Here is a 14093-nt window from a genome sequence, read left to right on the forward strand (position 1 = left end):
AGGCACTTCCACTCAAAGCGTCCAAGGAGATGCTGTCAGACCAAAGGCCAGCATTCCCTGGCTGGGGAGGCTGGAAACCATAAGCGTCTGACTGCCAGGCTTCCTTCTAGCTGTTCACCCTCTGTCCTGTTTAGATCCTACCTGTCCTCTGTACACCTGACTGTGGACGGTACTCGATGGCCTAGGTGACAAGTTCCTTTCCCAAGGGGAAAGGTGCCAGGCCTGTGCGTGAAAATCACACCATTTTGTGAAACGTTGACAGGGCAGCAGGGGGGGAAGAAAATCAAGACCCCAGAGGGTGAGCACGTCTGCCGGGGGCGGCTGGTTGTGATAGGGTGTCACTGGCCTGCGGCCCACGCTGGCTTTCCCGCGGGCTCAGTACTGGAAGGGCCTCGCCAGCGGCTCCTGTTTCCCACCCCGAAAACGCAAGAAATCGCTTCCAAAGGCAGCCTGGAGTTTGTCTCTTCACACTGTGGGATTCTCAAAGTAGCTGCCATCCAGGCCGAGAAAAGTTCCCAAAATCTTTATTTATAAAACAGAATACTGAGAGAATATAAACTTAGGCATTCATATTTACATTACAGTCAAAGTATATTACAGTTTTAATTTATGAACAGAAATGTCCTGTCTTTTCTTCTTTTTCTTTTCTGTCTTCTTTGCATCGCTGATTTGCATTTTTACTTGGTCTTGTAATTTAGAAAAGAACGCTTGAGATGACTTCAAGGTTTTGTCTTTCCCTTCATCCTGCAATTGAAAATCACAAGGCTTCATGTACACAGCGCGCTCACGGGTGAAAAACCCTAACAATGACAACAGCCTATGAAAGAGTATCAGAGGTGTCCAACCCGGGGCCCCCGGGCCCCATGTGGCCCAGGATGGCTAGGAATGCGGCCTGACACAAAATCGGAAATTGACTTAAATTTTTTTGCTCATCAGTTTTGGTCAGTGTTTGTGTATTTAATGTGCGGCCCAAGACAACTCTTCTCCTTCCAGTGTGGCCCGGAGGCGCCCCAAGGCTGGACACCCTGATAGACAAAACTGAAAACTGCAGCCAATCGACACAGGCGTTTACACGTCCTGTGCTGCGACAGTGTTCCTGTCATTCAAGGGACAGGGCAGAAGGACCAACTGCCGCGAGGCCCCGAGAGTGGAAGGCTGTACGCAGCCGCCACCAGGGGGCCATGTCGGTGGCTCTGTCCGTGCAGGGGACAGCAAATCAGCTACATCCTGCCACCCGCTCCTCGCCAAGGTCCCCGCGGGCCGATCCCCTTCTGCGGCCTTGCCTCACCTTTAACAGTGAAGCTTTGCCTGCCCTCGTCAGCTGCTTCAGCCTCTCTGCAGCAGCGGCCTTGCTGTATTTCCCTGTCTGGTCCAGGTTGCTCTTCTCAAGGAGTTTCCTCCGCTTCTCCTTCTCCTTTATTTTCATGTGCTTCCTGTGTTTCTTCTTCCTCCTTTCTCGTTTCCTGTCTGTCGCTGTTTTCTCAGCAGCGGTTTTTATATCTCCGGCTTTATTTTTTTCCTGTTGAAAAACAAACACCGACCCATTGTGCTAGTTAGTCTGGCGTCTCAGGAGGTAGCACCGCTGGCGAAGACGGCCCCTACGGCACCCAGATCCCAGCCTGAGCTCCAGGAACACGCCCGAGGCAGCCCCAGAGCTAAGCCGCTGTCGACGGCCACCAGGCCGACTGCGGGGCCCCCAGAGACAGGAGGGAATCTATCCAGACACGCGTCACTGCCTCTTGTTCCATGATCACAAGGCAGCAGCTGCCTGCATTTGGCACATCCAACCTACTCCCACATCCAAATGCTCATGTTCTACACCCTGATTCCACTACTGATAAGCATTAAATGGATGAAATAAGGGGGAAAGTGCTGATGTTAAAAGATTGCTAATAGCATATAAGCAACACATGCAATTTGTTTTAAACCTAACATTGCTGCTATTCAAAGGGCTTGTAACAAGATACTGACATTGGATATTTGCCAATAGCTTTTATAGTAATTTATGATAACGCTCGTACCTGCATCTCACAATGATGCCTGATTATAGGACTCTGGTATTTGAAAATTACATACTCTGATAATATTAGTACTTTGATTATACTTAGAGACTGCTGAGATACATTAAAAAATTACAAACTCATGGAAAATGACGTTAAGTGGGGACCTGGCTACCGACAGCTCACGCATAGACGGGCGTTCAGTGTCTCGGCCCGGGCTCCGTACCTTGACCTCCTCCGGGGCCAGGAGGGCTGCGTCGCTGACACTCACTGGGGCGACCTCCTCCATGGCAATGGCCGGCAGGTTCGACACGACTTTAATCTCGGGGACAGGCTAGAAGACAGACAATACGTTTAACAGGAAGTCAGAAGCAGTGCTCACAAAAGAACTGGGAGTTGTGAACGTATCAATTGAAAATCTAACACATAAAATCCTTTGGGGGATTGTTTAAAACGCGAGCCGTGTCGACAGCGCAAGTCTGAAGCTCGCGGGGGCGGTGGCCGGGTTGGGGACAGTGCCTCTGACACCTGCGTGTTTAGGGTCCTCGTCTCCACGCGGCGCCAGGAGCAGCAGTGCCTGCGCTCCTGCAGGACATTTCCGCCGCATTCGAACAGCAGCTCTCCCCTCTGTCACTAACCTACCCTGTCTGCATACGTTCTCAGCGTCACCTGCTGTGAACCGACTCTGGATTCCCGTAAATGTTACCTTGTCACCCTAAGAACTACGTGGGAAAAGACAGCTCCCTGGAACAAGAGTCAAAATGGACTGCATGGTCGATTTTCTCCTTTTCCAGCGACGGAAAACAGGCTTTTGTAAATAGAAACCAAACAAAGAGCCTGTCTCACAAACGCTCAGAAAGGAACTGAGATCCCATCTGCCTGAGCTCCACGCAAAAACGGGACGTTCACGCACTGACCGGCTTAGGGATGAAGTGAAAGTTCGACAGGGCGTCCAGCTTCAAGAAGAGGGAGTCCATCATCTTCTGGATCTCCACGTGCTCAGGATTTTCTTCTTCAGTTTTTTCCTTAGAAAATAAGTCCAACGACATGAGCCTAAGCGGCTTCAAGGGCACCACAGGACAACCCACTGAAGACGAATGAGGGGACCCCCGTTTCTCTCCATCAAGGCTTCAGCGCCAGTGACGCACCCCAGGCAGAATTCAGGTGACCGATACCACAATGGCACCGGCGCACATCCAGCAAGACATGGGACGTGTGTCCGGGAGCCGCAGCAGCCACTGCTTCCAGCAGCTGGGACTCCCAGCTTAACCCCCTTGGTATTTCCTTCTGTCAGGCACTGAGCTGTCCCCACCTCGGTGGCTACCATTACAAAAGCCAGCTAACAAGTGCTGGCGAGGATGTGGGGAAGACGGAAGCCTTGTGCGCTGCTGGCGAGAAAGCAAGAAGGTACGGTCACCGCGGAAACGAGCTGGCTGAACACAGAATTGCCATCTGACCCAGCAATTCCGTGCCGAGGCACATACCCAAGAGAACTAAAAACAGGTACTCAAACAAAACGTGTGCACACGTGTTCAGAGCAGCACTATTCGCTCTAACTCCAAGTAGAAAGAGCCCCAATGCCCACGAAACTGGTGACTAGATAAACTGTGGTACATACACGCAATGGAATATTGTTCCTCCCATAAAACAAGAAATGTCGCAATGACACGTAGCACAATCTTGAAAACATTACAGCAAGCAGAAGAAGTCAGACCCAAAAGGTCACGCAGCATGATTCCGGTTACATGAAACATCTAAAAGTAGGTAAATCCAAGCCTGGTAGTTGTCCGGGGCTGGCTGGCGTGACGGAGGGATGGGGTGCGGCTGCTTAAGGTGTGTGGTTTTATTTTGGGGGCGAGGGAAATGTTTTGAAACTAGAGATAGTGGTTGCACAACACTGCGCGAAATGCCCCTGGATTGTTCACTTTAAAATGATCACCTTTATGTTATGCAAACTGTTCACTTTAAAGGAGTTAAACTTATGTCACTTCAATTAAAAAAAAACACAACTAAGGTGTTAATGTAGACTTTGTAAAATTATCCAAATATCCCCTGGAATTATAGGGACTTACCTTCTTTTATTTACATGTAATTTGTTCCTTAATCTGATTATGCAAATTTAAAAAAACTGCCAGCAGTTTTCATTTTACTGAGGGGAAAACTCGAACTTTGTATTTTTCCTTCCCCTCGGCCCAAAATGCTTATTCTAAAAGGCTAAGACTGCTTTTGCTTGCTCTTTTATTAAGACAGAAACAAAACCCCAGAACTGCAGAGCAACTGCCCCGTCGCCTCCAGCGCTGCAGATGCATCCGGGTCTGTCCCCAGCATCTGTCAGCAGAGCTCACGCGCCTGCCACACCCCAACGCTCGCTACTGCTTCTCGCTATTGTAACTTATTTCACATTTAATCCCAAACATGTCATTTGCCTCATCCCAGGTAAATCACAGACATGATATATAGAATATATCTCTCCCTGAATACAGATCACAAAGACAACTAAGAGTAAAGGTTCATTCACAGGCTATTCGCCACCGCTTTGCCCATGACCTTGAGTTTGGTTCCAGACTTCAGGAAATACTGCCCACTGTGCTCAGACGGACTCAAAGGAGCGGGTCTAGAATGAGCCTCAACAGAGTCCACACTCCCAGACTGGTGAACTGGCTGTGGGCTCTCGCGATCTGAATAAAACATTTACAGGGCTGGTACAAGCTGTCTGTCAGACACTTAATCTCATTTTTCACTCTCAGTTACCAACTACTTTCTGCCTTTGTTGGTCTCCTCAAAGTAGCCAGGTGATGTTCAATAAGCGTCTCCCAAGGCTGCCCACACGCCCCTTGGGTTGCAAAGCGGCCAGGAAGAATTTTAACTCAAACCTCCCCTGTTCTTCAACCTCACGGTGGCACCGAGGGCACCGTTTGCTCTTGCTCCTTGAGTGGCATCAGTTAACAAAACCTGGCCAGTCTTCAACGGCTTTTGCAGAATAATGACGATATCTCAACCCTAAGTACATATTGACCACAGTCCCATTAAACCCAATGTAAAGGAATAATTCACAATTATTATATTGGGAATGTAATATTTTTGGAAATATGACTTTGTTCTATTTAACCAGAGATATTATTATTTTTTTTAGAATCTAAGTAAAAAGAAACAAAACCCAAAAATACCCACCAGACCTAAAAATCGGAATGAATCCACAGATAATCTTATAAAACACACAGCAACATCTACAGTGTGAGTGAGGGATGATTTAGCAACTGCAGCACTACTCTTCTAATTGCTGGAAAGGTAACAAGTAGCTGTGGCGTATCAGGTGACCGCTGCTCTGTGCCAAGCCAATGCCCACCCCCTCGCTCAGCGGGAGCCCCGTATCCCACCACCCTGAGCTTGCTCTGCCTCCCGCTTACACAAGGTCGACCAAGAGCTCAAGCTTTCTGTGTTTCCTGAATTTCAGCCGTCCCAGGAGAACTGCTTCTCTAATGCTCTCCTTCCAATAATGACGGCATTGCCCCAGACGCTGCCTTACCTGCTGGAGTTTGATGTATTCCTGTTCGTAAACCTCAGCGAGGCTCAACTTGCTTTTCTCATGGTCTAACGTTATCCGCTTCTTATATTCATACGCTTCCTCTTTAGGTTTCTCTTTCCGCACCACGTCATCCCAGGCCTGAGGCACAAATGGCAGGCGGAAGGTCAATTTACAAAATCTGTCCTTTCTAGGCTCGCTGAAGGATCTACCTCTGGGTTATCTAGTATTGTCCCAGACGAAGCCAACTGCCACACCAGGAAAGCAACAGTCAACTCTGAAATGCCTGCTCAAAGTCACAAAGAGTAAGTGTGTGAAAACGCCAAGAGAGCCTCACTCAAGTATGCTTTTGTGTTTCGGTTTTTGTCTTCCTCCTGGTTACCAATGTTAATCCCCTATTTCCCCTTCATGGTTCATTTAAAAGTCAACATCAAGTTTGTTTTGTCTCAGTTCAGCTTAAAAGACACTCAGCATAGCCCACTTGTCAGACCCTTCATATGTTAGGCAAACATCATTCACGTTCCAATGCCGTCTCTCGTTCTATGCGTCACATACTCGAATTGTAGTCTGAGTGTACAAAAGAAGATCAATCCTTAAACAAAACCTCTTTGCTAGGTTTTTAACATTTCATTAAAAAAAAGAGCAACAAAAAACAGACCCTTCATTGGTCACACCAGAGACTGCCTAGAGCAGGCGTCCTGGGTGTGACCACATCAAGTCAGACACTAGCCCCCCGCCCCGCTTCACCTCCCGCCACCCAGCAGGGTCGGCAAGGCGCAGGGGACCCCGCAGCGGCTCTCGCTACCCCTTCCCAACACCCGTCCTTCCGGGCCACCTGTGAAGATAGCGCCTCACACAACAAAAGCTGAGGATGCCTTTGGCATAGACATAGGGCTTTTAAACGAACAACGGACATAACAATTTCTATGAAAACAGCGTTATTCCTGCTCCCCACATACTCTCATAGTATTTGTAAAGTTCCCGGCACATTTTAAGTGAAGGTCAGTGCCATTTTTACTGACCTGGTCTCTGATCCTCTGCTTAATGATGTCCTCTAGCTGAAGGGTGGTTTCTTCTGTGATCACAGGCGCTAGAGGCAAGGAGACACGTCCTCAGTGGGGAGGTAGGACCTGGACCAGTGGTCCGCAACGGGCGCCCATGCACCAGCGGCACCGGTACCTGGGAGCTGCTGGAACTGCGAAATCTCGGGCCCCACCCGGCCCCTGAATCGGAGTGGGGGAGGGGCGCCTGCCTGTGTTCACCAGCCCTTCTGATGCCCCGCCCCCTGCAGAACCGCCAAACCAGACGCTTCTACCCTCGCACCTGGGGAGTTGCCCCCTTTCCCATTCTCTCTAGCACTGGATACAGAGGAAATTCATTTTCACTTCATGGGTGCAAGAAAGAATGGGAGGGGGTTCTGGCTAGAGATCACAATGTAATCAGTGGACAATGGCAGCAGGCATTGTACACCGAACGCTAGCAACACTCTGAGAATGGACTACACGTAAGGTACTGTTAGTGTATCCGTAATTCTTGGGTGGGTAATGTTCTCGTGGCTGTACAGGAGAATGTCCTCATTCTGAGAAGAACTTAGTTACTTAGGAGTAAGCGCTTAGTATTTAGGAGTAAAGTGTCATGATATTAACAACTTACTCTCAAAGGACTGTGGGGAAAATGTGCGCACACAGTCACCCACGTATGCAGCAGACATATAACACGGTAACAATGAACCCAGGTGACTGGCAAACGTATATTCCCTGTACTATTTCTTCCATCCCTCTGTATGTTGGCCAGTTTTTAATCTACAAGGCTGGGGGAAGAGAAATACTCGTCAAGTCTTTCTGAAAACCAGACCCACGGGGAAGCACGGCGGGGCCACGGGCAGGAGCCCAGGGCGCGCGGGCGCACCTACCCATGCGGACGGCGTGGTCGAAGTGCAGCGTCTCCTCCAGGAGGCTGTTCTCCGGGCGCTTCTGTGCCGTCACTTCCCCTTGAAGCTGCCAGGGTTTTTTTTCCAACAACTCTTTTTCTAAAGATGCAATTTTTTCATTCATCTAAGGAAGAGACACAAAGAGTTATCGCACATTTAGGAAACAAAATTGGACGTCTCATTGGGCAGGAGCAACAAGTATTTTTAAGTGGGAAGGAAATGTATTGATCCTCAATACAATGCTATGGCGTTCCTGTCCCTTTCATTGTGCCGGTGGTGACTTCCCACCCCTGTCACTTGAGGTTGGGTGAGGACCTCTTTTCCCCAGGGATATGACATGTCAAGTTTGTAATATACTAATCCCACCCCCCAGAATCATTTTAGTGTATTTCTGAGGCTCTACTAGTCAAATGATCTACCTATTTACAAGCTACTAACAATTTTAATTATTAGAGCACTCCAAGATTAAGTCGTGTATTTCATTACATTAGTACCCGATGGAGCCTGCCCCTTGACTCCACATCCCAGTCCAAGTCCTCTCTCACTTCTGAACGACGACATCTATAATGACTGCACAGCGTATCAAATGCCAGTCTTTTCAGCTCCCTAACTGAATTCTCTTATTTTCGCTAACAGCTTTCAGTTCATCGGCTTGGTTTTTCTGGGATTACCTGCAAAGAGGAACGCGTTCATTTCAGTTTTTCTTACCTCTTATTTTTTTCTTTTATAGTTGCACTGGCAACTACAAATTCTATAGGAATGTTAAATAACAGTGCTAATAGCAGCCATTTTGTCTTCTTATTTTAAAGGGATGTTTCTAGAATTTTACCATTAAGTGTGAAGGTACCTTTTGCCTAGATGTATTTGCATTCCAGTAAGAGTAAAAAAAAAATTAGAAATGGACATTGAATTTTATCAAATGTCTTTCTGACATATATGGAGCTGACCATACGATTTTTTTTTTCTCCTTAACCTGTTACAATCCAGAATTGAATTAATAGATTCCCTAATCCTGATTCGAGACAATGAGGCCCACATGGGTGTGGTGGCATTAATATCTCACTGTGCTATTGTGGGTTCTCCCATCACTACTCATACATGACACTCATGTGTATGCTTTAATGTTACCTTTGTCATGCTTCACTATTCATGTTGTAACAGCTTCACAAGAAAACAGTTTGTAAGCTTTACTCTTTATATATGGAAATTCATTAAACAGCATTAAATTATCTATTTCTTAAGAGTCTGATATAATTCCCCAGTAAAATGAAACTTGCTTTTCTTTCTTCTTTTAGGGGGAGGGAAGGACATGAACTCAGTGAAAAATCTCTCATTTTCTTTTACAGCGCTTTCCTTTTTATCCCTTCAGACTTCCCCTCTCTTCTGAAGACACTCTGCCAATCATAGATTTAACTCAGATTCTTTTTTAAAATAATTCTTTTGATATCCTTGGTATCTTTGGCTATTTGCCTATCCTCATTTCTAATTATTGGATATGATTTTAAGGCAGTTAAATGATACAGCCAACTAACCGGAGCCCGACGATATTATTTTCAAATGACATTTCATTTGTCTGAAATCAGGTGACGTGGAGATAATTTTCATCAACTTCGGAAGATGCGCTGGAGATGGGATTAATTAAAATTCCGTCTACGTGGCACTCATGAAAGCCACCTGAGGAGCACCTCAAAGAGACACACAGGATCTGTAGGAGCAGCTACCGACAGTTACAAGGAGAGGGTCACGGGACAGCTAACTTGGAAAGACAAGCCTTAGGTGAGAAGACAGCAGGGACAGGGAAAAGAAACACGTTTATAGAGGCTCCACACATTGAAAGCCACGGGCTGGGATTGCAGCACCGATTTTTACAAATGAGGTGCTTTTCCCATGGGCATCTCTATAGTGAGCTCTACTGAGCAGCAAGATTTGTGTGCTGTTTTAAAGGATAATCAAGCATTCTGCCAAGAAAAACAGTAGATTAGTAGTCTGCAAGCTTCACAGTCACGTTAAGCATGTTAACAAATTCCTTAAATTCCTATTTATTACCTTTTCCTGTCTTTTTTCGAAAGAGGATTTGACTTCGGCAGAGTCTTTCTGCACATTTAAGATACTTGTGTCTTCAGTTTCCTCATCGTCCGGCAAAGCAAAGGTCACTCTTTTCGAGGTTTCTTTATGTTGTTTACTGTCTTCAGTTTCTTCCAGGTCATAATCTTCATCCCTATAGTGTCAAAACACATATAAAATGCTTTTCAATAGGAAAACAAAAAGAAACAAATTCTCTAGCAATTAAAGTTCCCTTCTTCTAAGTAATGCAACTAAATATTCAGAACTTCTAAAGTCTTTCAGTTAGTAAAGAAAAACAGAAGCAACGACTGAGGTGAAATGGAACAAAAAGTGTGCAACGTAAATTCCTGTCCATATATAATGCGATGTTATTGCGTACAAATAACGACAGGGTTATTTTTATTGGCCCAAAAAACAAATCAAAGCTCTTTGTAACAAAGGCTTGAGTGCTACTGCTAGTGATGTTTATCTTCACTAGGTGACCTCTCATGACTGTTTGACTTTTATTTTTCATATGTATTTAAAAAAAAAATTTTGTTCAGTTACAGTTGCTCCCATTTTCCCCCCATTGCTCTCCCCTGATCTGCCCCCCTTGCCCCCGCTGTCCTTGCCCACGGGTCCTTTCTACAGGGTCCTTGACTTGACCCTTCCCCTTCTTTCCCCCGTTATGAGTTGACTTTCTTCTGTCTTTCTTAGTGAATCTTAGAGATCTTAGAGAATCTAACTTCTTAGGACATATGACTGGGCAGCTCCAGCCTACATGCAGAGGATCACTGAAAATACTCACGTTTCTGACAGGCTTTCTCCTCCTTCCTCTTCAGCAATTTCTTCTTCTCCTTCCTCTTCTTCCTCTTCACCCAGTTCTTCATCATGAACACTTGCTACATCTTCATCACTTTCAACTGGGTCAAAGAAATCTTTGTATTTCAGGTTCCTGGAACTTTTACCTGACTAAAACAAAACAAGAAAAATTTAACTTTTAATTAAGGGTAGCAAAATGCATGAAATCAGGCTTATATGTGTATTTAGTATTATGCAGGGAAAATTACTAACCAATAACACTACCATAAATCCTTAAGAACTACTAGACCATAACAGACTGAAAGTATGGGTTCTTTAAGTCTGATTAGATAGAGCACAATATTCCTATCTCTAAATGGTCTAACTACAATTATTTCCAAAATATCCCTGCCTAAATAAAGTATACAAATGCCTTCCTTTCACTATTATTTTTAGTGTTAGGTAAAAATACATGTTTGAGGGAATATTCTGAACATAACATATGTGATTACGGTTCTTAAGCTACAAGTGTTCTGTGATATAGAAATGATGGTTTAATTTTTCCATTCAATTCCTTTTAACTGATCTAAATATTTCTCTTATGCCTTGGTGAGTTTTGAGGTATTTTAACCTCTTCCCAAGAAACAGAACAAAATATAACTCGAGGAGGTAAAAAGTACTCTTTCTTGCCCTGGACAGTGTGGCTTAGTTGGTTGGAGCGCTGTCCCATAAACCGAAAGGCTGCAGGTTTGAACCCTGGTCAGGACACATGCCTAGGTTGCAGGTTCAGTCCCCAGTCAGGGTGTGTACTGGAAGCAGTCAATTGACGTTTCCCTCTGACATTGATGTCTCTCTCACTCTCCTTTCCTTCCTCTCTAAAAATCAATGAACATATCGTCAAGGGAGGATTTAAAAAAAAAAAAAAAAAAAAAAAAAAAAAAAAAAAAGGGACGCTTTCTCTCCTCTCCCAAAACTTATACCTTAAGTTTTTGTGTTTGACTTCCAAACAGTCCTCCCTCATCTTCATCCGAGTCAATATCTTCAAATAAATCAATCTCTTCCTCCTCAGCATCATCTTTTTGCTCCTCTTTCTCCATGTTTTCTAAAAAGGTCTCCATTTCGGAGAGTTTGAAGAATTTATCATCCACTATGGACTTTTCTCTTGGTTTCTTGGGCATTTTGTTTTGCAGCTTGGTCTGCTGTTCCAATTTGCCGATATCAAAGTCAAGGTCAGAATCCTCATCACTGAAAACTGGGCTTTTCTGCAGATCACCTTTGCTCAGGCGCTTGGTTGCCTCATCCCCTTCAGGTTCATCGCCGCTTAGGTCTGACACGTGCTCCTCCTCCACGTGCTGGTCTAGGTCCTCCTGGCCAGCAGCCTCCATCTCTGAGCCATCCTCTTCATTGTCCTGCTCTTCACTCTCTGGGAGAAGACTGATATCTTCGTCGTTAAGGGTTTCACTAACTGCACTGTCAAAGTACTGTAAGGCTGGCTCATTTTGCAGTTCCAGTTGTTGCCAAATCTGCTCATCGTCAAACTTGTCTATCACCAGTTTCTGTAGAGGACTTCCGTCGATCCTGCCACGCTCTAGGATTTTATTAAAGTCATAAAGTACTTTTGTTAAAGACGTGAAGTTTGATGCCAAGTCATTTTGAATCCTATGAAGGGAGCAGGGGAGAAAGTGATAGGAGATTTATATTTAGAGGTAATAATTTCACAGTCCTCTGAAATCAAAAGGAAAAAAACCACACGCCCACCTCTTGTGCAAAGTCAAATTTGAATGAAATGTCAATTTTAAGTATAGATTCTGGTCCCCAAGAGTGGGCAATCTTGCTGATGAGCCACTTTAATATATAAAAGCGTCAAACAAGTATCTGTGAATCTGCCGTAGGATTTTAGTGGGGAATCTGTTACAGATCAATTTGCATAGAGTTTTATTCTGAAACACAACCTTACATTCTCAACTCTGCTCTATTAAATGCCGCTGCTTTGGCAAAAGTGGACAGAGAACACCTCTCTGAGGCTGTGACATCTGAGATGAGAGCTACACATAAGGAGACAGTCTTACAAAGATTTGGAAACATGTATTCTGGGCAGAAGAAACTACAAGAATAAACGTCCTAAGATAGACATGCACTTCGTGAGTCTGAGGGGCAGAAAGGTCAGCATGGCTGGAATGTGGTGAACGAGGCAGAAAGTAAGGTTAGGGACGTTGATGGGGGCCTCGTCTGGTAAGGCTCAGAGTTATGAGTTTGCCATTCTAAGTGTAAAGAGAAGGTTTTAAGCAGAAGACTAAAATGACCTAGTTTATGCTTTGGAGATACAGCCTATGGAGGAAAGGAATGAAAACTGGGTGATTAGGAGGTGGATGCAGCCTTCTGGGCAAAGGATGAGGAAGAACTGTGCTGAGATTAGAGCACTGGACACACTAAATTTGAGTAGTCAAATTTAGAATAAGGTTAGGACATAGAACCAACAGGATTTGGTAATGAACGAGATGTAGAATTGAGGAAATGGGATACATAAAGGAAGTAGCTTAGTTCTATGTCTGAATGATGGGAAAGACAGAGGCGCCATCGACTGAGACAGAAGGCTGGTGGGAACAAGGGCCAAGAATTCGTGGGAGGGCAGAGTGTAGGGGAGTAAATAGAAGCAACAGTTCATATCAAGCATATTAAATTTGAGATGTTGAGAGTATAGAGGCTGTAGGTGCCTGTGAGCCTAGAGCTCAAGAGGTGAGGTTTGAAACATAAATCTGAGAGCCACACTTTCATAGATCGCCCTTTGAAATCCTTCAACAGAGTACAAAGAGCTTACGTTTCGAAGAGAGAGGAAAGACAGTCCTAATTTTCCAGAAACTCAGTCGTGGGGGTGGACAGACAGACAAGTGACAAGTTAATACTTTCAATAAAGTATGACGATGCGCAAGTAAGCACTGGGGGCTTTGGGAGTACACGGGAGAAATCAGCAACCAACCTAGCGTGCGGCGGTGTGCGTGTGCGTAGGGGAGCAGGGACTGCGTAGGGCTCAAAGGAGGCCTCCGGGCGTTGATAACTGAGCTTAGTTTGATTTCAACAGCAGGCGACTGCGAGATCCGCACTGTACAACTTTAAAAACTTTTGATAGGCTACAGGCGCAGAAACGATCTGAATTTTGGGGAAAAGAGATCTACGCTTCCCTGTACCTTCCCCTTCCTCCAGAAACTGACACGCCCGCAGCCCGCGCCCACGTGAGACCTGGGCCGAATCCCTAGCCCACGCTCTGCGCACTTACGTGAGGAAGCACTCCGGCCGGCCTGTGTTTTTACCAACCTCGTCCAGACACCGCTTCAGGGTCCGCTGACGCCAGACCGGCGGGGCCATGGCTGTCTAAAACTCCGCACACAGCGCCGCATGGGAAGGAAAAAAGGATGGCCGGAAACGTGTCACAGAGAAGCGCCTCGCGCACGCTGGAGCGCAGAAGCAAAGATTCCGCCTTATACAGGTTCCGGACCCACCCCCAGCCAGAGCCGCTGGCAGCGCGAGGGCCTCCACTGCGCTTGCGCAGGGGATGGAGCGCGAAACAGAAAATAGCTATTGGTTAGGTCGTGCGCCTTGGAACTTCCTCCAAACATTCCATTTTTGTATTCCAGAGGGGCCCGCAGTGGATGGCGCGCCCTTCTTTTAGGGGCGCTTTAGATCCACTAAGATTCAATACGTTGTGTTGTAAATAAGAGCGGGGCCGCACCCCGGAACCCGCCAAGGCGCTGCACTACTCGCCACGCCCCCTAACCTCAAACGCCCCGCCCCTCCGCCC

At 46.0% G+C, this 14093-nt stretch overlaps 1 protein-coding gene across 1 annotated transcript; it reads right to left on the minus strand.

The window, feature by feature from the left end:
* Positions 1 to 520: 520 nt before the first annotated feature.
* On the minus strand, positions 521 to 13738 carry MPHOSPH10 (M-phase phosphoprotein 10). The gene is made up of 11 exons (XM_054561889.1): positions 13572 to 13738; positions 11278 to 11956; positions 10305 to 10468; positions 9500 to 9671; positions 7436 to 7577; positions 6546 to 6613; positions 5527 to 5664; positions 2918 to 3025; positions 2227 to 2334; positions 1289 to 1519; positions 521 to 744 (listed from the first exon to the last, which is right to left on the minus strand). The coding sequence occupies exons 1-11, from the start codon at positions 13658 to 13660 to the stop codon at positions 595 to 597; spliced, it is 2049 nt and encodes a 682-aa protein (XP_054417864.1). The 5' UTR covers positions 13661 to 13738; the 3' UTR covers positions 521 to 594.
* Between the last annotated feature and the right edge of the window lie 355 nt (positions 13739 to 14093).

This window comes from Pteronotus mesoamericanus, unplaced genomic scaffold (assembly GCF_021234165.1).
Source record: "Pteronotus mesoamericanus isolate MK-2021 breed Mesoamerican mustached bat unplaced genomic scaffold, CSHL_Meso_final scaffold_582, whole genome shotgun sequence".
In the NCBI taxonomy this organism is placed as follows: Eukaryota; Metazoa; Chordata; class Mammalia; order Chiroptera; family Mormoopidae; genus Pteronotus; species Pteronotus mesoamericanus.